The 22,295-nt window shown below is 43.7% G+C and overlaps 1 protein-coding gene across 11 annotated transcripts in view; it reads right to left on the bottom strand.

Annotated features, from left to right (window-relative positions):
- Nucleotides 1-1,947: 1,947 nt before the first annotated feature.
- The window catches only part of RBM47 (RNA binding motif protein 47), a 145,431-nt gene continuing 125,083 nt past the window's right edge, over nucleotides 1,948-22,295 (bottom strand). For 8 of the 11 annotated variants that reach the window (XM_029946764.1, XM_029946782.1, XM_029946773.1 and 5 more), the window contains 4 exons: nucleotides 11,111-12,267; nucleotides 10,055-10,261; nucleotides 7,034-7,221; nucleotides 1,948-2,280 (listed from right to left, as the gene is read on the bottom strand). In XM_029946764.1, the coding sequence (XP_029802624.1) occupies nucleotides 2,041-2,280; nucleotides 7,034-7,221; nucleotides 10,055-10,261; nucleotides 11,111-12,236 (1,761 nt within the window). In that variant the 5' untranslated portion in view covers nucleotides 12,237-12,267 and the 3' untranslated portion in view covers nucleotides 1,948-2,040. Of the gene's footprint in view, nucleotides 2,281-7,033; nucleotides 7,222-10,054; nucleotides 10,262-11,110; nucleotides 12,352-22,295 lie in introns of those variants that run through there. The other 3 variants (XM_029946844.1, XM_029946834.1, XM_029946852.1) reach the window with 3 other exon arrangements.

Here is a 22,295-nt window from a genome sequence, read left to right as displayed (position 1 = left end):
TGGAAGGACAGTACTTCTTTCACACAAAGTTAAGGGATGAGGGTCTGATCCAAATTGCATGTTGTTGGATTAGTCATTCCAACAGATTTGAGTTTGGACGCAGCTTGCTGGGTACATCATCAGGAACATTGCACAATTATTTATGTCGTCTAAGGATGGTGGGAAATAAATTTTAGAAATGTTTAAAGGCCTTTGCAGGCACTCAGTAATTTTACAGAATAGTTAAATAAATATTGCTTATATATAAAAATTTCATCCCACCCTAAAATGAGAGGGGAAAGAGGCATTTGGGAATCTCTTAATTTAAAATTGAAAACAAAACTACAATAGTTGCTAAAGGCACGATCCTATCATTAATCCATAAATAAGAATTCAGCCATCAGCAAAAATTGAGGGGCAAGATTTTCATGTATCTCTAATGTGACATAAAAACACAACTGTGTACTTGCTACTATTGCACACCTCAATTCCTTGATGGAGCCTTTAAAAAAAGTTCCAAGTTGATGTATTACCTAAAGCAGATGACAATCTTAACATTTTACTGTATTTTACATTCACAAGCCTTCAAACAGGCACAACACTGCAACAGTACATTTACTTCCTAATAAAACAATTTTTAATGACATTGAAATAAAACGGTTTCATTTTGCATTAAACTATACACCATGAACTTCTGCAACATGAAACAACCAAAAACCAGCATTACGAGATTATTTACAAACTATCTTTTAACTCCTCCAGGTCTCTCGTCCTCCTCCTGGATGTGTACACCCCAATTCAGTTCACCCACCACACGCGCAGCTGCGGAGGAAAGCCCTGCTCAATAAACATAATATCTCCAACACCCTTGACAACCACAGACATTTTGCATTGAAACATGATATAAGCAACTAGAAGCATTAACCTTCAGTGACAAGAGTCTTTGGGGGCCTTGTCTACAATGACATTCACTGTCTCTACAAACTCATACTTCAAAAAATGAATAAAATAAAAGCATTAGAAAAGGAATTAAGGTTTTATAGAAGACAATTAAATAGCTATGCAAAGATATCTTACGAAAACTATGAAAACCTTGTGCTTACACATACTCTGCTATTGAAAATACCTCCCCCAACCAAAACAGAACAAAACATCTCCCAATAATCCCTCCCCCCAAAATACCCAGGAAGAAACATAAAAGCCACCAATGTTCTCTCAATCAGAGTAATTCATTTTGCCCTAGACTTGCCAGAATAGGAGGTGGGGCTGGGGATAGGAGGAAGGGATGGGTAGGGGTGGGGGGAGGGGGGAAGACAAATGAGAATGAGGGGGCTCCAGGGCAATGGTGGCAAGTGAGAGCTTTCCAGTGTTTGGACTCAGAAGTGTGACAAGTCTTTTCAACATAGGCTTAAGGAGAGATCAAGTGTTTAATTCCTTAAAAAAAAAAAACTGTCATAGAGAACAGATGGTAACACCGTCAACCCTTAATGCCAGCTGAAATAGAGATTTTACTCACTTTAAAATTGCACTTTCCAGTATAACTTTTAAAATAACATTTTATGTAGTATTTTTAAAGCACTATTGTTTGTTTCTTTAAATATTGAATATACTTTTCAAAATAGTTCCCTAGCTGCTCAAGTGTGCTTTTCAATATATAGTTGATATATTATTGAAGGTACTACAAAATAGAAATCTCTGGAGTGCAGAAGTTAAGAAAATAACCTTCATACTGAAAATATATCCTTAAAAATACAAAAAAAAACCCCAAAAACCTCTATACAAATGTACTACAGTGTACAAATTTTTAAGAGATGGTATTAAGGCACGAACCATTGCAAGTCTCTTAGAAATGTATGAACACAGGCTGCTAAATTGAAAACAGTCTTAAAAAAAAAAACTAGTGAAAACTTCATGAATATAAAATATTTCAGTATGACATCTGATAACATTCTTCACTTTAAGGTTTCATTGGTGTGCTGATCCTGCACGTTCTTTCTTCATAAATAGTAAAGTGTTCCTTCAGGGGCAGTTCGCGGCCAGTCCCCGCTCTCCGCACCGGGCTCAGTACGTCTGGTAGACGTCGTGGATGGGCACCTGGATAGCAGCGGCAGGGAACGCCTGAGGTATGTAGCCCGCGTATCCTCCGTAGACGGCGGCCGCGGCGGCCGCGTTCTTCTGTAGTGTGGCGATCGTGGCCGTGGCCGGAGCAGCAAACGGGACGTAACTGGCCCCGTAGATCCCGGCAGTGGGAATTCTCTGAACGTTTGGAGCCACCGTGTACACTGGAGTTATCGGGCGGCCCTGGGAAGGAGAGACAGGAAGCATCCTTACTGACCGCCAGTAGGTGCCCTCCCATTCCTTCCACGGCCCCATTCATTCTTTCAGTTGGGGGCGGGGGGTTGGGAGTAGGAAGAGGGAAAAGGGAAGGTTTTCATTGTCAGGGTGGGGGCAGGGGAGGGGGCAGAGGGGCAAAGCACATAATTTCTGTACAGGAAGGAGGTAAGAGCCATCAATGTAAGCCGGAATTTTGTCCTCCAGGCTCATCCAAATTCGACTGGTCAAAGTGACAGAACTGCAGAGCTACAAGTTAAATAGTCTGGAATCATCTGCCTGCCATTTCTCTCAATCAGCATGAGCAAGCTAGCAAAGGGAGTTGAGCATCTACCCTTTGCTCGGCTGATCTCACTGTAATTAAAAATATTTTCCCCAGAGTATATGCCAGCTGCTTCAACTCTTATTTAACTGAAGGAATAAAATGCTTCAAAAACAGAGAGGAAAACAGACTGTGACAAGTTATGGAACCAAATGCACAGATCTCCGAAGGGGTAACTTTTTAAGCTGGGACCTAAAAATAGCCTGCAACCCTCTACAGTTTTCAGCAAATGCAACTGATGGTTTCAACCTAAGATATTACAGTTGACTCTTGAATGACATGGGTTTGAAGTGTGTCCACTTGTATGCAGATTTTTACCAATAAATTCAGCACAGTACTGTAAATGTATTTTCTCTTCCCTGTGATTTTCTTAATGTTTTTTCTTTAGCATCCTTTATTGTGAAAATACAGAACATGTACATTTAACACACAAAATATATGTTTTATTGACATATATGTTTATGTTATCAGGAAGCCTTCTGGTCAAGCAGTAGCCTATCAGTAGTTACGTTTTTGCAGAGTCAAAAGTCAACTATGGATCTACAACTGTGTGGGGGGTTGGCAGACCTAACCCTTGTGTTGTTCAAGGGCCAACTGTGTCCAAATGATTGTGGAAACTTAGAAAAGGAACCGGTGAACTTGGGAAGTTGAGAAAAGCATCCCAGAGGTAGAGACACTTGGGCTGGATTCTGAAGGAGGAGTTTCCACTGGAAGAAGTGGAGGAAGGCAAGCTAAATAAAGCTGCCTCACAGCGGTATCCAACCACTAGTTCCAGAAAAGTCCCTGCTACTCGCTCCTCTCTACTTGAATGTGCAACATGCCATTTTCACAACAGATAGGAGTAGAGAGTGAAGACTGTGGTTCAGTATTTCCCAAAGGGTTTGCTATGAAGCTAGTTCTGGGAGATGCTTTATGGAAACGGGATTTGTAATCAAATAAACACACATTTAATGAAAAACGTTCCTGGGAATGCCCTGTAGTCAATGCTGCAATGGCCTACATGTTTAAATGGGTCTTCAAAACAAAACAAATCAGGAGAGATGAAATGGAGAATTCTATTTTATTTCTTCCTGGATTTTCATAAGGAAGTTATCATTCCTTTACAAAATCTCCAAATGAGTCACAAAATTATGTTCAAAGGAAATTCGCCATCTGAGAGCCATACTGTCCACTGTAACCAAAATAATGATTTTAACAATGATGATAATAACCGAGAGACTATGGTGTGCTAGGCACTATACAAAGTACCTTATTTGTATGACCTATGGCGTCATCACAACCACCAACGAAGCTGGTACTGTGACTGTACGGAGAGGTTTGGAGGTGTTAAATGACTTGCACAAGGTGGCCCAGCTTTTAAGCAATGGAATGTAGGACCCTGGGGCCGGCACTTTTAGCCCTATATTACCTGGACCCCTACAGCACGGTAACAATGACTACCTCGTTGGCACTGCTTCATAACCACAGAGAGAAAATTCAGAATTGGGAAGACTGGTTTACAGCAAGATACAAGCAAGTTTTTACAAATGTGTGGACATTTATTTAGTGACAAATGCACACAGGGACACAACTGCAGCGAAGGAGAAATCCCAGAGAAACCTCTCTGTGTGCTACAGTCCAGCCACCTGGGTGGCTGGGTTGAGCAGGGACATCGGGAGGGGGGAGGAGAGGAAAAGTCCGTTTCAAGAGGAAAGGTTTTCCTTATTCTTATACCTTAGATTTCTGAAGACTGAGGACACTTTGAGAAATAAATTTGAAAAAGTGAATGTTTATGCCAGCAAACATTTTTTTAATCACTTACAAAGGCTATATGAAATTCAGAATATAAAATGGCTAAACAGGAACATCCCGTAAGCACGTGCAAGACAGAGGAGTATGAATCAAAGTGTTCACAGGGAGGTTCTGGAAGCAATGCTGGGAACTGATTTCTACTGTGGCTCCACCCAGAAAGGCGTTCTATTCACCAATCAGTAGTACTTAAACGCTCCTTCCTCTGCTGCAGAGAAGACAGGCGAGGCAGAGAGTGAACGTTTAGAGAACCTGGGTCCAAGAACTGGAGGAAGAACACCAAGTACTTAGTTCGGTGGGTGAACACTACGAAGCACACACACTCAAAAAGTCCTTCCCAGGCTTCAGCAGTAAGTAGCTACAGCATTCTGCAGGATATGTTGAAGGAGGGAAAAAAGCTCCACTGGAATCAACTGATAAAGACTGTACACCGAACCAAGTCATAAGCAAAGACTCGGATGGCAACATTCAGTGCAGACTGATAAAAGACAGAAACAGCCTGTGATCTGGAGCGTGAGTCCAAGAACTGGAATTTGGGACGCTATGCACCAAGGACAAAAGTTCTCGAGTTTCTTAGGAAAGAGAAATCAGAAATGACCAGAATTCCACTAAGTATTATTTGTAGGTTACTCTAGATAGTTATAGTGAGTTCACAAAAAGTAGCTACACTTAGTGGCCATTTTACAGCATGAGTCATTTACAACCTATTCCTTTTTTTGGCTTTAGGAAGTTCAGCCTAGAAGAATACTTGAGGATACATTAGTAGATGAATAAATTTTAGCAGGTGTGACCCCTTTTGAATAACACAGTCCAGACAGGTGCACAGAGAGGGCTCGCAAGCATGGCTCTATTTTGGCGGATTCTAGAACCCCAGCCCAGTTCTGCTCATTAGGTATCTTCTGGGGTTTGAGTCTAAGAACTCTGTTTTTTGTTTTTGTTTTCAAGTTTATTTATTTATTTGGAGGGAAAGAGTTCGCACACACTCCCGAGCAGGGGAGGGGCAGAGAGAAGTGAGAGGCAGAGAGGATTCCCAGGTAGGGAATCCTACACTCACAGCACCGAGCCTGATGCAGGGCTTAATCCCATGAACCATGAGATCATGACCTGAGCCAAAATCAAGGGTCGGATGCTTAACCAACTGAGCCACAAAGGCATCCCTAAAAATCTGCTTTTTAAATATACTCCCTGGATAGTTCTTATCCAGTTAGGTAAAAGACCTCAGGCCTGAGTATCTGTGCTGGTGGAATGATAAGGTATTGGAGATTCACTGCCTCACAAAAAGTAGCTTTAATATGGTGTTTTATTGTTGTCTGGATGAAGGACATTATCATCTACAGGTGTTCCCTATGTGCTATGCACTGAAGATAAAGAGAAATGAAGACGTAGCTCGTGGTCTAGAGGAGCTTCATTGGTTGGGGAGACAGAACATATTGGCAGTCATATGCCAAGTAACAATGTGGGTAATGAGAAACAGGAGAGATGATTTCCAAGCCTAGGTAGTTGGGAAGGTTCTATAGGAGATACAGGGCTTAAGACGCCACAGAGAAGAGAAGCCATGAGCAAAGGTGGGGAAGGACAGGTGGCTCAGGTTGGAGGAGAGGATTAAGGGTAGATTTTGTAAGGTTTTATTTTTTATTATTTTTAAAAAACATTTTTATTTATTTGAGAGAGAGAGAGAGAGAGAGAGAGAGAGAGAGAGAATGAGAATGAGTGGGGGAGGGTCAGAGAGCGAGAGAGACAGAATCCAAAGCAGTTTCCAGGCTCTGAGCTGTCAGCACAGTGCCCGAAGCAGGGCTCGAACTCATGAACTGCAAGATCATGACTTGAGCTGAAATCAGATGCTTAACTGTCTGAGACACCCAGGTGCCCCTGTAAAGTTTTATATATCTACATCTCTACAGATATTTCTTTTTTTTTTTTTTTAAGTTTATTGATTTATTTTGAAAGACAGAGACAGAGAGTGTATCCCAAGCAGGCTCCATGCTGCCAGCGAAGAACTCGATGTAGGAGATCATGAACCATGAAGCAGGAGACCGTGACCTGAGCTAAAATCAAGAGCTGGACGCTTAGCCAACTGAGACACCAGGCGCCCCTCTGCAGATATTTCAATCTCCATGCACACACACACTTACATCCCTGTGTGTGAATACACAGGTGTAAATATTCATATATGGTGGAGATGGGGGGCACGGGGGGAGGCGGAGGGAGAGAGAACTTAAAAAAAATCATCACAGAACTGCAATTTAGCAAGTGAAAATGTGAGCTATCTCCCCGAACTATCTAAGTCAGCACCTTAACGGCAGAAACATAAGTTAAAAATTATCCAGCATCATTATATTGTATGCATAATATTATGACACTGTGAAGAATTACACGTGTCATTCTGCACACTGCTTCCCACCTTTAATACAGTCATAATATTAGGGTAGCATAATTATTATTTCAAACTTTCCTGTCCTGTCATGATTTATAGTAAACATTTTTTCTGTCACCCAATCCCATACTTCATCAGAGAGCTCAGCACATGGCAAACTCTCCTGCTGAACAGTCGATTAATTGGTGACAAAGAGACGCCTCACACACAAATGACAATGACCACAGCCAGAGCTCTACCTGGAAAGGTGGCGGCGTGGACACGGCAGGAATGACGGCGGCGGCGGCGGCGGCACTGGCTGGGTCTGGCTGCACTGCGATGGGGCTGATCATGTGCTCCATTGTGTGGATTTTGCCATCTTCGATTATTTTAGGGGCTGGGGCAGCCTGAAATACAGAATACTGGGCCCCAATGGCAGGGATGGCCACTGTAAGAGAAAGGAAACGCACATCACTTGAAAGTCCCCGAGAAAGATCTGTCACTTTCTTGGTGTTTTTCAAAACCAAGTTCGCGGTGACGGGCCTCCCCTGCTAATGAATGCTGTCTCAGTACAGGTGACAAGGTGCTGCCCGAGAGCAGGAGAGGGCTGCTGGCAGGTATGCCCCCCGTTCAGCCTGCAAAAGGATCCACGTGGGTACAGATGGGCCGCCTAACGGATGCTCACGGAAGGCGGGTCCGGGGTTCGGTTTCTGCACCAACAATTTTCCTACTGCTTCTACAGAGAATTCTCATTTTGGTTCTTACTCTTGATGACCAGCAAAGGAAAGGGCCTTCCGACTGAGACAGCAGGCTCAGGATGAGAAGTGAGGTCAGAGGCCCACCACATGGGAGACTGAGCCGGTGGGGCCTCATCAGTCACCTCGCTCATTACCAGACCCGCCACCCCTTCACTTCCACATGAGAAAAATTTTTTTAATTTATTTTGAGAAAGAGAGAGAGAGAGAGAGATGGAGGGAGAGAATGAGCAGGGGAGGGACAGTGACAGTGAGCAAGAGAGAATCCCAAAAAGGCTCTGTACTATGTACTGTCAGGGCAGAGCCCAACGCGGGGCTTGAACCCACAAACCATGATGGGAGATCATGACCTGATCCAAAATCGAGAATCAGATGCTTAACCACTGAGCCACCCAGGCACCCCTCATTGTCACATTTTAAGAAGCAGGTGCTGGAGAGGGTTTCCTTCTGAGAAAACGCAGAGGTCTGTGTACACCTCCACTCTGTTACTTCAGATTTCAGCATTACTGATTCAAGGAAGAATGCATAATAGAAAATGGTAAATTCCCTCACTTCCTAATCTTCCTAATTAGTGAAACAGTAGAGTGACTAGTTTTATGATGAACCCTGTCAATTCAAAGATGGGTTTCTGTGAGTAAAGTCCAAAGGGCGCTATTTTAACCGGGACTCAGATAGACAGCAGTTACTGAACGCAACGTATGATAAAGTGAGGTAAGAAGGAAAATATATTAGCCCTGGTCTGGGGGGAGTTTGTGTGAGTATGTGGTGTGTGTGTGCGTGTGTGTTGAAGGGTAAGCACAAATATAAAATGCATACACAAAGTATGCTTTCATTTATGCTTTTCCTACACTGCAAGCATATTTACTTTAAGACACGTTGATCTGATACAGGGTGAAGAGACAAATGATTGCAGTCTAAACAATATTGTGGCTTTTCAATAAAATATATCTAAAACCTTAACGAAATCTTTCACGTGCCTTTCAATCAATGGTTTTGTGGCCAGATACTCCACCATTGCTCTGAGGCTTCTCCTAAAATATAAAGTTCTAATTTTCTGGATGAATCAAAAATAGAGCCCAGAAGATGGAGACCAGAGGTGATTATGAGTTTAAGCTACACTGGGTTAGATTAAGTAATTCTGATTGTTAGGCTGTTGGCTCGTAGGAATTTCTACCTCGGGCCGCAGGACATGACTATATGCTTAAAAATGGTTTAAGAGTTCACTTCTCTAGTTAAATCTTAAGCTGTAGCAACATGTCAACAGGAGTCCCTTTTCCAACAAGTAGAAGTGACAATTATTATATCCAGGTTGTTTTATGGCATTACAGAGAGAAATGGGATCAGTATTAAACTGCTCATAGTGTCATTGGCATTTATAAGGAAATCCAGTCTATGGAGTCATTTGACTGCAGAATCTGCAACATTTTTTTCCTAGGCAAAAAATTTATCCCTGGATTATTTCAAAAGAAAGCTCTACTGGAAAACGTGTTCTAAGCCCTATGTGGCAGGGCTAACCTATGCCCCGAATGCAGATTCTCTGACTCTCTTTTTGCTAGGGGGTGAGGGGGCGGGGGGGTGGACTGTACAGTCCTCAACCAGCAGAAAATCAAGAGGAGCTAAGCTTCAAGGTGAGGATTCTTTCAAAGCGCTCTTCGATCTACCCTCCATGAAACCAGGAAGAGAGCTGGAGGAGGATCGCTCAGAGTCTCCACAAATGAATTTTCCTTATGTTTGGATGCTTGTGTGGTGTGTGCTAATAAGGAGTTGATGCTATGATGCTCTCACAATGGAATTCCTTACAAGTGAGGATCAGAAAGATCTGTCTCATGTTAGATGACCAATGGGCACTAATAACACTGGCAGACTGGTCTGTGGGGCCTGGAGGTGAAAGCAAAGTTCAAGGTCTCTGGCTTGAATTACCTGAGTGTCCCTACCTCCAATCTATTGATCCAGAATGCTAGAAATTAGAATCCAGGAAATCAGCAGCTGCAAAAACTTTTACCACTGTCTTGTTCCCAGGTATTCTGGTTTGTTATAAGACCATGACAAAGGACAGGTTGTGTTTTTTGCTCCTGAAGGGGAATTTCCCACTCTAAGAACTGGCAATAAGCTGTACCCTCTGGCTTCTGACGGCTAGTGGAGCAATAGGCTTGAGTAAGAAAAAGACAGTTTGAGCAGGTAGAAGATAACAGAAGAAACTCCTAATCTTCCATTTTCTTCGTCCGTCCCTCCCCACCACTCCAACTTTGCCAACTGGGTCTCAGACTGAGAAAAAGCCTAATGACTAAGTGGGACCCCTTTGAAAAACCCACTACTGGAAGGTTTGATTTGAACATGGTCAGAGCTAGACCATCCCCTTCAGTTCCACCTTAAGAAGGCTCAGAAGACCACACTCTTGCCTAATCTCTGGCTGCCTATGAGAAAAGGAACCCGGGTGCAATGAAAGAGCCCGAGTTAAGCCTGGGGTCACTTTGAAGAGACGGTTGGGGTTTAGGCTGATACATTCTATCTCTGGTTCATACTAACCTGTACCAGGTTTAATGGCAACTGGATTGACGGCAGAGATTTCCAAATTTGGAACAAGTTCATATCCTTTTTCTTGCTGCTTTCCTTTCCCTTCGTGATACCGGCTGTATATACCACGGCCAGCTGAATATCCCCCGAGGTAGGAACCCCTGGGCCCTGGGGCTCTGTTGCCAGCCGCACCTCGACCCCGGCCTCTTATGCTGCCTGCTTATAATAACAACACAAAAAAATGATGAGCAACCAACAGTGACTGGAGAGGAAGCAGATCTCAACTCAAGGTTCTTGGCATTTAGTTTTTTGCCTTAAATTGCAGGTAGTTACACCTTTGCTCTTCAATGAGCTGATAAGATGCTTCAAACATGCTACTCCATCCTAGATTCGTATCCAAAGTGTGTCTGCTCAACACAAGAGATGAACTTGCATGATGAGTTCCTAGGATTCCAAGTGCAACTTCAATACAGAAAAACACTCACAGACTGTAAAGCAGTTAGATCTGGAAAGGGATCTGCTGGTTCACTTTCCTCATTTTATGAGTGAGAAAATTGGCCTAGGGAGGTGAAAGGACCTGATGAAAGTCACAGAGCCAGTTAATCTGATGGCAGCAGAACCCAGAACCTAGGTATTGGTTTCCCAGAGCAATGCTTGGTTTCATTACATGCTAGCCAATGACTTAAACATCACCACCACCACCACGACACTGTCTGTCCTTTGTGTGCCCCAGCATCCTAGAGATTTAATTTCACAAGGAGCTTTTATCCTAGAGACAGGTGGACTAGCCCCAAACCAGGAGATCCAGGGAAGGTAGTATGCAAGAAGCCCCTGTATGCCCCGTGATTACATCGCTCACTCCATACATACAAACGACCTGCATTTCCTAAAACATTGTGGAAGTGAATGCCCTAAGTGCCAGCAAAACTGACCCCAGAAGTGACACCCAAAAGAGGGGGGGGGTTGGAGCCTGTCTACCAGCTCAGCAAACTACAGCCACAACAGCCCCGCCGCTGCTCGGGCCATGCGGCTGTCAGAGGTCTCCCCAGCAGTACAGCCCCCACTAACCTTTCACAAAGTAGTCTCTGTTGGGCCCAATGAGCGCGTTGTAAGGGTAGCCGTAGTAGGCCAGCGTGTAGGGGTCACAAGAGTACACGTAGCTGGGCTGCTGCACCGCCACCTCGGCCGCGCCGCCGCCCTTGGCCGCCTTCTGGTAGCGGGAGTACTGCTCCTTGTCCACGGGCTTGGCCAGCGTCACCTCGAGGCACGAACCCTCCAGCTCGGTGCCGTTGAGGTTGTTCATGGCATGCACGGCGTCCTCACGGCTGACGAAGTGCACGAAGGCGTAGTCGCGGATCTTCTTGACGCGCTCCACGCAGCCAGGGTTGAACTGGCCGAAGCTCTTCTTGATGGTGTCCTCCGTGGTCTCGATCATGAGGTTGCGCACGTAGAGGATCTTCACGGTCTCCATCACGTCCTCGTCCACGTCGATCTCGGGCTCGGCCCAGTCCACAGCGATCTGGTGGCCCCACAGCTGGATGCGGCCGGGCATGAGCTTGCGGCGAGCCATGGCTGCTGCGCGGTGGCTCTCGTACTCGACGAAGGCGAAGCCGCGGTTCTTCATCTTGTCGGCCGCGCTGGCGTAGACGATCACGTCCAGCACGCCCTCAGTGACCTTGGCGATCTCCTCCAGGATCTCCTCGCGCTTCTTCATCTTGGGGATGCCACCGATGAAGAGGCGGCAGTTGTCCACGCTGCAGCACACGCCGAGCAGGCGGCCCGGGCGGATCTCGTAGTTGTTGAGCTCGCGCACGGCGCGCTTGGCCTCGTTCTTGTGGCAGTACATGACGAAGGCGTAGCCGCGGTTCTTGCCGTCGAAGTCCATCATGAGGCGCAGCTCGTAGATGCGGCCCACCGCCTCGAACACTGGCACCAGCTCGTCCTCGTACACGTCTCGCGGGATCTTGCCCACAAAGACCTCGCAGCCGCGCTGCGGGTGCGGGCCCTCCCAGCCGGGCGGCGGGCCGCCGTACTTGCGCTGCCCGTTCTCCTGCACCATGCTGTAGCCGGTGCGCTCCATCAGCGCCAGCAGCGCCGCCTCGTTGGGCGCGCCGGCCACGCCCTCCGGCACCTTGGCCGACGCCGCGACTGCCGAGTCGCTGCTCATGGCTGCGGTGGAATCCTCTGCGGTCATAATGTCAAAGGCATCCACGGCTGGAGGAGACCTGCGGGAGGCAGAAGGGAGGGTGAGTGTGGAGTGTGCACCGCGTTGAGCCCCAAACGTGCCTACTTCATTCTCGTAAGGCACACGAGACCCATGCTTCCCTAGCAGGTGGTTAGAGGAGGAATAAACACAGCAGCTCTAAGGAGCTAAATTAGTCAAGTTGTTTTGCAGGAAAAACCAGAAGTGACTCGGAAAAAAAAAATCAGAATGAGCAAGTACTTCCGCTTAATCAGAACCCCCAACAGCTTTGAAGCACAGAGAACCTGTTGTAATTGTTAGTGAAAACCTCATCTTCTTGCAGCAGATGGCAACATCTTTTGCCCAAGTCCTGCACCTTCGACTCAGATTGATTTCCTTTTAGTTACAGCATTTTAACCCGTTTATTTATTTGGTAGACAAAACCTCTTTCTTTGCTTTCTTTTTTAAGACAGTCTTTTCCAGTTAGGAATGGAAGTAGAGCCGTGTATTTACATTGTTAAGGAAAACTTTGAGGAAGTGTTACCATAAGCGATAGGTACAGAGCTGTGTACCTGAGGCTTTCTACAAGAAAGAAATGGAACATCCACATTGCCAAGGACTTGGTCTAGGAACGTGGTAAGAGCCGGTAAATCTGACTTTTATGGTGTCATTTAGGCAAAAGTCTTGGTAGGAGCCATTAATGGATTTGGAATCAGTCCACAATCTAAGTTGGAACCTTAGTTTAATCCAAACTTCTAGGTGAAACTTCAGGCCAATTATTTCCATTTTAGGGTAATTCTGACTTTCTCAGTTCTTTAAAAAATCTGTTTCATATGGCTTCTACTCTTATTTTTTATTTCTTTTGCCCTTGAAGTACTTAAAACTGGTTTGACAACATATCCACTTATCATGAAGTCTTTTTTCTGTGATAAATTTGAAAATCATACATTCATTCCTATAGTTTCACACTGAAACAGATTTTGCAAAATCAGATTTGAACATGAAATTCTTCCCTTCCTTCCAAAAGGAAGATAACGATATATTCTTAAGAAAACTATCTTTAAAAAACAAAAACAAAAGCAAACTATTTGTACAAATGTATATGTGTTTATAATTTGTGACTTGAAAAGGAAACCCCGCAACATATATAACATGTAAGAGGGAATTCAAGATCTTACATGTACTATATAAAATATTAACTGAAATCCAAAGAAGAGACCTCATCGTTCTGCTGAGATATGCAGATTTGACTTCGTGTCTTCCTAACTGTACTCTGAAATTATGATTTGGCACCAAGAAAAGTCTGGTAGCGGTCGGGCTATGGGAATCATTTCCAGTTGCAACTCCATTAATTTTTAATTTTATCAAAATTTGTGTTTGCTTTCTGTCTGAAATCTGCTGGTGTCAGTAATACAGTTGCTTCTTTTTTAAAAAGTCACCTCTTTTAAAATAGTTATAGCTTATTTCTTACATCTACCAGCCAACAAAAGCCTTTTTTTGTGAGCTTTGATCATCTGGAATAATTGAATCAGGTTACTGGCCCTCTTTCCCCTTTTTCTTTGGCCACTAGGAAGTTCAGGATTAAGTGTGTCGCTTCACTTTTAGTAACTGTCTAAGATATTAAAACACAGTCTCCAGTTTATCTAATTTTGGCTATCTTTTTTTAAAGTCTTCTATATTCTCAATGTCATGAATTTAGCTATTTATATTATTCATCTTATTTACGTGTTCCCGGAAGCCTTCTCACATAATTCTGGATCTAGGAGTGGAATAAATGCATCTATGCACATGCGTGCACATCTGTATTGATTAATGTAGTAGCTAATAAATGAACTGTCTTTTACACTAACTACAAATGTTGACATAAAAACAAATGAGAACCACAGTGAGATAGTACTTCATGTTTACCAGCATGGCTATTACAAAAACTAAACAAAACACCAAATAAGCATTAGCAAGACTGAAGCTGGAATGCTTTGGCATAGCTGGTGGGGATGTGAAATGGTGCTGCAACTGTGGAAACAGCATGGTGCTTCCTCAGAAGCTGAAACACAGAATCATCATATGATCCACCAATTCCACTACTGGCTATATACTCAAGAAGACCGGAAAACAAGGACTCAAATAGCTATTTGTACACCAATGATCAAAACAGTATTATTCACGGCAGCCAAAAAGTGGAAACAACTCAACTGTCCATTGATGCATGAAAAGACAAACAAAATGTGATACGTACACTGAGTGGAATATTATTCAGCCTTAAAAAGGAAGGAAACTTCAACACGTGTTACAACTTGGATGCACCATGAAGGCATTAGGTGAAGTCAAAGAACACAGATACAAAAAGGACAAATATTGTGTGATTACAGTTACATGAAGTACCTAGAATAGGCAAATTCATAGAGACAGAAAGTAGAATCATGGTTGCCAGGAGATGGGGAAGGGGAAAATGGAGCACTAATGTTTAGGGAATTTCAGTTAGGGATGATAGAGAGTTCCAGAGATGGACAATGGTGATGGTGCCACAATAATATGAATGTACTTAATGCCACTGACCTGTTTATTTAAAAATAGTTAAAATGGCTAATTTTGTTATGTATATTTTACCACAATAAAAAAAAAAACAACCTTGAAAGTGAGAAAGCTCAGCGATGGAAAAAGGACAAAAATAAGATCCCATAAAATTAGGATTTCACTAGAGGCCATTTAAAAAATGGTACAATGAGTAGGTTTAACACATTCAAGAAAATCTTATGGTTTGTAAACTTCAGTCTCCTTATTTTCATGTCTAATATTCTATAGAGTTAAATAAATCTTATGTGTGCTGCCCAATGAATTTTCAAGGCCAAAGGCTTAGATATACAAAGAGATACAGGATATTTAATGCCTTTAAAAAGGGCACCGTACAGCTAGTATGACCCTTCCCTCAGAGATGGAAGAGAATACCTAAGTTATTACAATTAGACAAGCTTCACACCAAACTATGACCATGGGCCAAATACAGCCTGCCATTTGTTTTTGTAAATAAAGTTTTATCAGAACACAGCCATTACCCTTAAAAACACATTAGCTATGGTTGCTTTTGCAGTACAATGGCAGAATCAAATCTTTCAGAAATTATATGGCCTGCAAAGCCTAAAATATTTACTGTCTGGCTTGGTATAGAAAAAGTTTGCTGATCTCTGCTCTAGGAGATGTGCAGAGAACATCAACGGGATGAAGTTGCATAGACTGCTATTGCTAAGTATTACAGTCACTTTTTCCTCAGTGTCCTATGCTGCACAGTGACTTAATTTCAGGACCAGCTTTTAAGTTCTAACATATTTTATTCTTATTTTTCTAAGTTCATTTATTTATTTTGGGAGAGACAGCACAGGTGCAGGAGGGACAGAAAGAGAGAGGGAGAGAGAGAATCCCAAGCAGGCTCCGTGCTGCCAGCATAGAGCCTGAGGCAGGGCTTGAACTCACAAACCCATGAGATCATGACCTAGGCTGAAACCAGTAAGATGCTCAACTACCTGAGCCACCCACACGCCCCGAGTTCTGACATATTTTAAAGACTGTCTTCTTGACAGGCTTTCCTCTCTCAATCTAAGTTGTTTGCCGTTTAACTAAAGTGTGTGGTCAAACGTCTGAGACCTGGAAGAAGAGATCTGGTGAAGGCGGTGGGCTCAGCACCTAACACTTATATGTGCATAATAATAGTTTAAGAGATACCAACACAGAAGGGTTTGTGTTCATTTTTTCATTCATTCTACAAATATTTTTTGAGTACCTACTATGTGCCAGATATGGTGGGCCTCATTCACATGGAGCCTACCTCGTAGTTAATGGAGTTAGAGGATTATCCTTCAAATCCTACAAAGTTGAGAATGAAGGCATTTTGTATTCGTGCTCAAGGACCAGAGACTGCCTCAAAAGAGTTGTACCTCAATAGTAACAATTTGTTTCTAGTAAGGCTATAGTTCCCCAAGTTAAAAGCTCAGCCACATTATTATTGTGCTTTAAAAAATTAGCATAGAAGACCCTCTTTGGACGGGTGCATGTGTATGTCTGGGATAGGGGCGTCGGAGTAGTGACAAATCCTATCTTCTGAATGACAGGATTCTTCTTGGAGGAGAGGTATGGGCACAATAAGTAATACTACACTTCATAAGTTGAACCTAGTCTGTGAGTATAAAATAACAAAAAATTGGGACAAATGGCACAGAATTATCCATTCAATAGAAGATAGTTTTTAAATCGATTGGATGGGGCACCTGGGTGGCTCAGTCAGGCGTCTGACTTCAGCTCAGGTCATGATCTTGCGGTTCATGGGTTCAAGCCCCTCACTGGGCTCTGTGCTGACAGCTCAGAGCCTGGAGCCTGCTTCGGATTCTGTGTCTCCCTCTCTCTTTGCTCCTCCCCTGCTCGTGCTGTCTCTCAAAAAATGAATAAACATTAAAAAAAACTTTTAATAAAAAATAATAAAATATAGTCTTGATAGTCTTGATTTAGGCCGCCTAACTTACTGAATAAAGGCACAGTCTCTGGAGTCAGAGACTTTGGGCCAAATCTTGGCTTTTCTTCTTACTAGTTGTGAACCCTGGGGAAAGGCCGTTTAATCTACTAAAGCCTCAATATTCTCATCTTTAAAATGGTGACAATAAGAGCTAATGTTTATTGAATGCCCATTATGTGCTAGGCAGCGTGCTAAACTCTCTATTATGTAAGTACTAACTCACTCCAATCCTCACAAAGGCTGTTTGGGATATTATTAGGATCTCTACCTTACAGATAAAGAAACTGAGGCACAGAGAGATTAAGTAGAATCTCAGTTCGTGAGCATCAGAGCTGGTATCTGAACCGGACAGTCTGGCTTAGAATCTGTACCACAGCTGCCTGTAAGTGATCCTTTCTGCAGGGCTGTGGTGAGGAGGGACTGAAATCCACGCAAAGCTCCTAGTGCAGAACCTAGCACCAAGTGCTCAAAAAATGTGAGAAGAAATTTGAATGTAAAAAAAAAAAATCTGAACTTGAGGTGAGAATCTTGCTCCTATGACCTTGAGGTGAGAATCTTGCTCGTATGTAGGACTGTTTTGTTTACAGGGCAACAGGAGGTTCTCCCCAGCCAACCTCAAGCCAGTCCGTATGCGAAGCCTAGCGTGTGAGTTCTGGCGTGCACTGCTGTACCAGAGTCTCCCAGACTCCATTCCTAGCAGGTAAGTTGTCTGGCAGTGGGATTCCCCACTGGCGATATGGCTCAGGCATCCAAGAGTTAGCCTGTTTTTCACCTCAGCTTTGGCTATGGCAGTTTGCAGAGGCTTTTCCAGAAAGAACCTGAAGAGACTTGCTGCGCTGGATGCGAAAGGTCCAGACATCCTTGTGGGTGCCAGGTCCCTGGAGGCGGGACCCTGCCACCACCGGGCTAGCCTTGCACACACTAAAGATGGCTTCTCCAAAGACTGCTAGCTTACACATGTGGCAATATTCTTGGAACGTTTATTCACAGTTTGGCATATAAAACGCACCAAAATATACGTTCAAATCCAGCTATTATTCTGAACTGTTAGCTACAATTTTTGTTGCCTCTGTTTTAGGTCAAGTTGGAGCTTGTCGGTAAAATAAAATTTCAGGGCGATCTCCGACTTACAGCAGACTTAAATCAGGATTTAAATTCTCTTCTTAGGAGTGGTTCAGCGTTTCTTTCAGTAGGATTTTAACCTTGAACTGGGACATTTTAGAGGGCAAGGAATACCACTGTCCTGGGAAATATTTCCAAAGTTTGCCAACCAGTCTTTACCTAGGATTAAAAACAGCATGAATACAATCTAGAATCATCCAAACTACCAGTTAACTCTGTCTCAGCTGTCGGGAAGTGCGTGCGTGCGTGCGTGCGTGTGTGCGTGTGTGTGTGTGTGTGTGTATGTGTGCGTGTACATGCACGTATGTCATACACTTGAGATTAATGTGCAACTGGGGATTCGCAGGAGAGTTTTATTTGCGGACGAGAGGACACAGTGCAACGTGAAGAATATACAGTGGAGAGTCGTGTCTCCCAGCACCAGTGGGAGGTTTTAGAACCTCGGTTTATCCGAAAGGTAATTCTATCTCTGTGGTAAGATTTCTGTTTTGATGTCTTTACTAACAGTCACTTTTTAGGTATGGCCCACCACACAGGTATAATAAACTGTACAGTATCATCAAATACATACCAAACTAGAAGACTCTGGAAGAGGGAAGACTTTGGAGTCAAAGAAAGAGAAGTTCAAATCATGAATGGGTCACTGTCACAGGAGGCAAATTACCTCAGCTCCACATCACGTCCACAGATTTCAGATGGTTCTAGCACCCATTTCAGAGGACTGGCTCCCGGATTAAGTGACATTTAATGCCACAAATCAGGGAGGAAAAACATCAAAGGCCAGCTTCTGCCAGAAGTTTCCAAGATTTGGCCTCACCCTGAGTGGTTATCTTACTGCCCCTGGCCAGGTTACCACCACCCATTAGAGTAAACAGCAGAGAACACTCCCCCCACCAGGCAGGCCCCTGGCACCCGGACATTTTTGTTACCTCAGAGTCTGGAAGGTGCTAAAGGCATTCTACTCAAAATGGAGGCAGAATACTTGGAATTTACCTGGAGGCCCAAACAATAAGCTGAAGACTGAAGCTTGACTTTCCCCCCCCCCCCCCCTTTTCCTATCTCAGTCAGCAAGCTCAAGCAATTTGAAGGCATGGCTCTTGCAACACAGAAAAATCCTTCCAGGACTCTCTTTACATGAAAAGGATCAAGAGGCAGGAGCACAGTGATATTCTGGGCCACACCTGTCAGCTCCTGGCTAATCCGAGACGATGTTAACTCACAAAGGGTCTTAAACTGTGTTGATGCTTGTACAGATTTTGTTATGGCCAAGCACATCATTCAATGAATGACTGTGTCTGATAAACAGATACAAAGCCAAGAGACTCCCTTTTCCCAGGCATTTCTATCAACACACGGCTGAAAATGAGGCGTTTTGCTGTGGGTTCCCAGGGAAGCTGGCTGCACACCATGAGGGGGTAAAGGCACCCGCCCAGCAGGGGTGGGGGTGGGTGAGTTTTCTATGGATGTTTGGCAACACACAATCCCTATTAAGAATCTGTTACCTGGTTCCCTTTAAATAAGCATTATACCCTTACATTTTTTTCTCAACAGGTTGATGGGGCAATGCTGAAAAAAAAAAAATGAATCCCACAAATTTGGCAAACACCTGCCTCCTGGATTAATGTTTTCCCAAACTGTAAACAAGCAGTAGAAGGGATTTCTGGTTTCACCCCTTATCTTGGTTCCTTTGACCCAAACCTTTGAAGAATCTGGCAAGGGACAGAAAGACCTACCAGCAGACAGAGAGAGAGAGAAGGAAGAAGGAGAAACAGCAATGGTCTGTATCATATAATAGCAGCTTGAATTTCTAAAGTGTTTTGCAACTTGTAAATTTCTGTCACATACGTAATCTAATTTCATAAAATCCCAGACTCTGAGCTGCAGAGGGACCTTTGGTATCATTTAATCCAAAGTTTCTCAACCTTGTTCCCGACTGACATTTTGGATGGGATAATTCTTTATTGCATGGCGCTGTCCTATGCGCTGCAGGATGTCATAGCAACCTGACCTCTACCGACTCGCCCACCCCCCTCCATGTGTGATGACCCAAAATGTCTCCTGGGGGCAAAACTGCTTCCTGTTGAGAATTACTGGTGGAGTCTATCTTGGAGCTATAACCAGATTATATGCTTGCCCACGGCGAGTATTTAAATTAAATAGTAAGAGAAGAAATTGTTATTTAAAAAAATTTTTTTTAACGTTTATTTTTGAGAGACAGAGACAGAAAACGAGCAGGGGAGGGCAGAGAGAGAGGGAGACACAGAAGCTGAAGCAGGCTCCAGGCTCTGAGCTGTCAGCACAGAGTCCAACACGGGTCTTGAACTCACGAACCGCGAGATCATGATCTGAGTCAGTTGCTTAACTGACTAAGCCACCCCCCAGGGGCCCCAAAGTAGTTGTTACTTTATACCCTCCTCTCCCAGCGTGGGCTTGGCGTCTTCCCCTGGCTCTCACTGTCACAGCTGTCAGGACTGAGAGGTGGGCATCACCTTTCAAAAGTCTGGCGTATCTCGGACACCAAACTACTCATTTATATGTTCGAAATTCTACCAATTTAATTTTTCAAACCAAACGACGACTACCATACAGCCCTCTCAGGTGGATTCTGTTGTCAAACTGATTTGTCATATCACAGGCAGATAGACAGGCCTGGGTCACAGAAACACTACCTCTGAAATCAGCCGGAGGATCTGCCAAAGTGCCTCATTTACATTCAGACCTCTCTGCTACACGGGCTCGTGCAAACTGCTGACATTCTGGTTTTTAAGATGAAGACCTTTCTCAAATGTCACTGCTGGTTTCCTTCATAATGTAGAAAGCCTTACTTAAGACTCAGAGTTTTGTACACACTGTCAGTTAGCCAATTTGACAATAAACTAGATTAAAAAAAAATAAAATGCAAATTCTCATTAAAAAATAAGACTCAGAGTTTTGGGTTTTGTTTCTTTTTTTAAGACAGAAACAATCACTTAAAATGTTCTTCTGGAACACAGTCAATTCACTGGTCCCACAATCAGCATCTGTACCCCTTGGGCAAAAGGCAATGATCTGATGGAAGAGACGATGAAGCAGTGTTTATGTGTGCATTCATTCCTTCTCTCAGCCATTCAAACTACGATCGGATGCTTGCTGGAGGCCAGCCTGTGCTAGGTCTTGGGGAGACCATGGTGACTACTGCATAGCCCTTGCGGTTCCTAGCCTTCCAGGGATAGACAAAGAAGGAAAGATCAGAAAGAGGACAGAGTGAAACCAAGAGCAAAGATGGCAGCTATGTACGATTATTCAGCCCTAGAAGGTCACACAGATTCCTTCAGCATTCAGAGTGCCAAAGCTACGACAATGGCTTAATAAAGTATATAAGCAACACGGACCACGGATCAAAACAGCACCCAAGGACTCGCCTAGCTGTAATAGGTGGACAAGGACTGAAAATCTGCACTTATCTGGTTTAACTATGTTTAGAGACAGTGGGGAATTCTGCAAGAGTGAAGCTCTCCTTGTCCGCCTACACCTAGAACTGCTATATTACACATCACCTTACTGCCAATATAATACGTACACAATAATACTGTAATTGAAAACAATTCCTCAAAATCATAAAAATCAAAATCCACCTTATTGAGCAGCTTTGTGACACAGACTCTCTGCTGACTGCCATCATTTTTTGCAGTGAGATGACTTTGGAGAAGGACACTGCTCTACAGCACGCATGGCGTTTCTAGACAAGTCGGCTGTAGAGTGGATTTTACTTACACGCTAAGAGAGAAAAATGATGTAAATGCAGTCCTCTCTAGAGGGAAAGAGGTAGAGTAGAAATAATAGCTCGGAGTTTTGGTAATGATAGTTGCCATTTTTTTGCACTTATTACATGTATACTACACCTTAAGGAAGGTATTTGATTTTTCGTGACATTCCAATGAATTGAAGTTTAAAATGTGGGCTCAGAGCAGGTCTAAAGGTCCAGAGGTCCGCGGCAGGGAGAATCAGCAAAGTACAGCCGATGGGCCAAATTCACCCTGTGGCTGTCCTTACCAAGTTTTGCTGGAACAAAGCTATGCCCATCTGTTTACATATTGTGTGTGGCTGCTTTCGTGCTACTGTGGCAGAGCTGAGTTGCTGCAGCAAAGACAGTGTGGCCTGCAAAACCTAAAATATTTATTGTCTGGTCCTTACAGCAAAAGCCCCCTACTCTGGGGTCATATTTACTGGGTTTGAGACCCAGCTCTATACTTGTGTATCTGTCTGACGGGAAGTCATTTAATTGTTAGCTGTTTCCTCCCCCTTTTATTATTTTTTTATGTTTGTTTATTATTGAGACAGAGAGAAACAGAGCATGGGTAGGGGATGGGCAGAGAGAGAGGGAGACACAGAATCCCAAGCAAGTTCCAGGCTCTGAGCTGACAGCACAGAGCCCGATGCAGGGCTCAAACCCACAGACCGTGAGATCA

Source organism: Suricata suricatta, chromosome 1 (genome assembly GCF_006229205.1).
Source record: "Suricata suricatta isolate VVHF042 chromosome 1, meerkat_22Aug2017_6uvM2_HiC, whole genome shotgun sequence".
Classification (NCBI taxonomy): Eukaryota; Metazoa; Chordata; class Mammalia; order Carnivora; family Herpestidae; genus Suricata; species Suricata suricatta.
The sequence above is the reverse complement of the archived record's forward strand: the minus strand, read 5'-3'. Positions and strand labels throughout refer to the sequence as shown.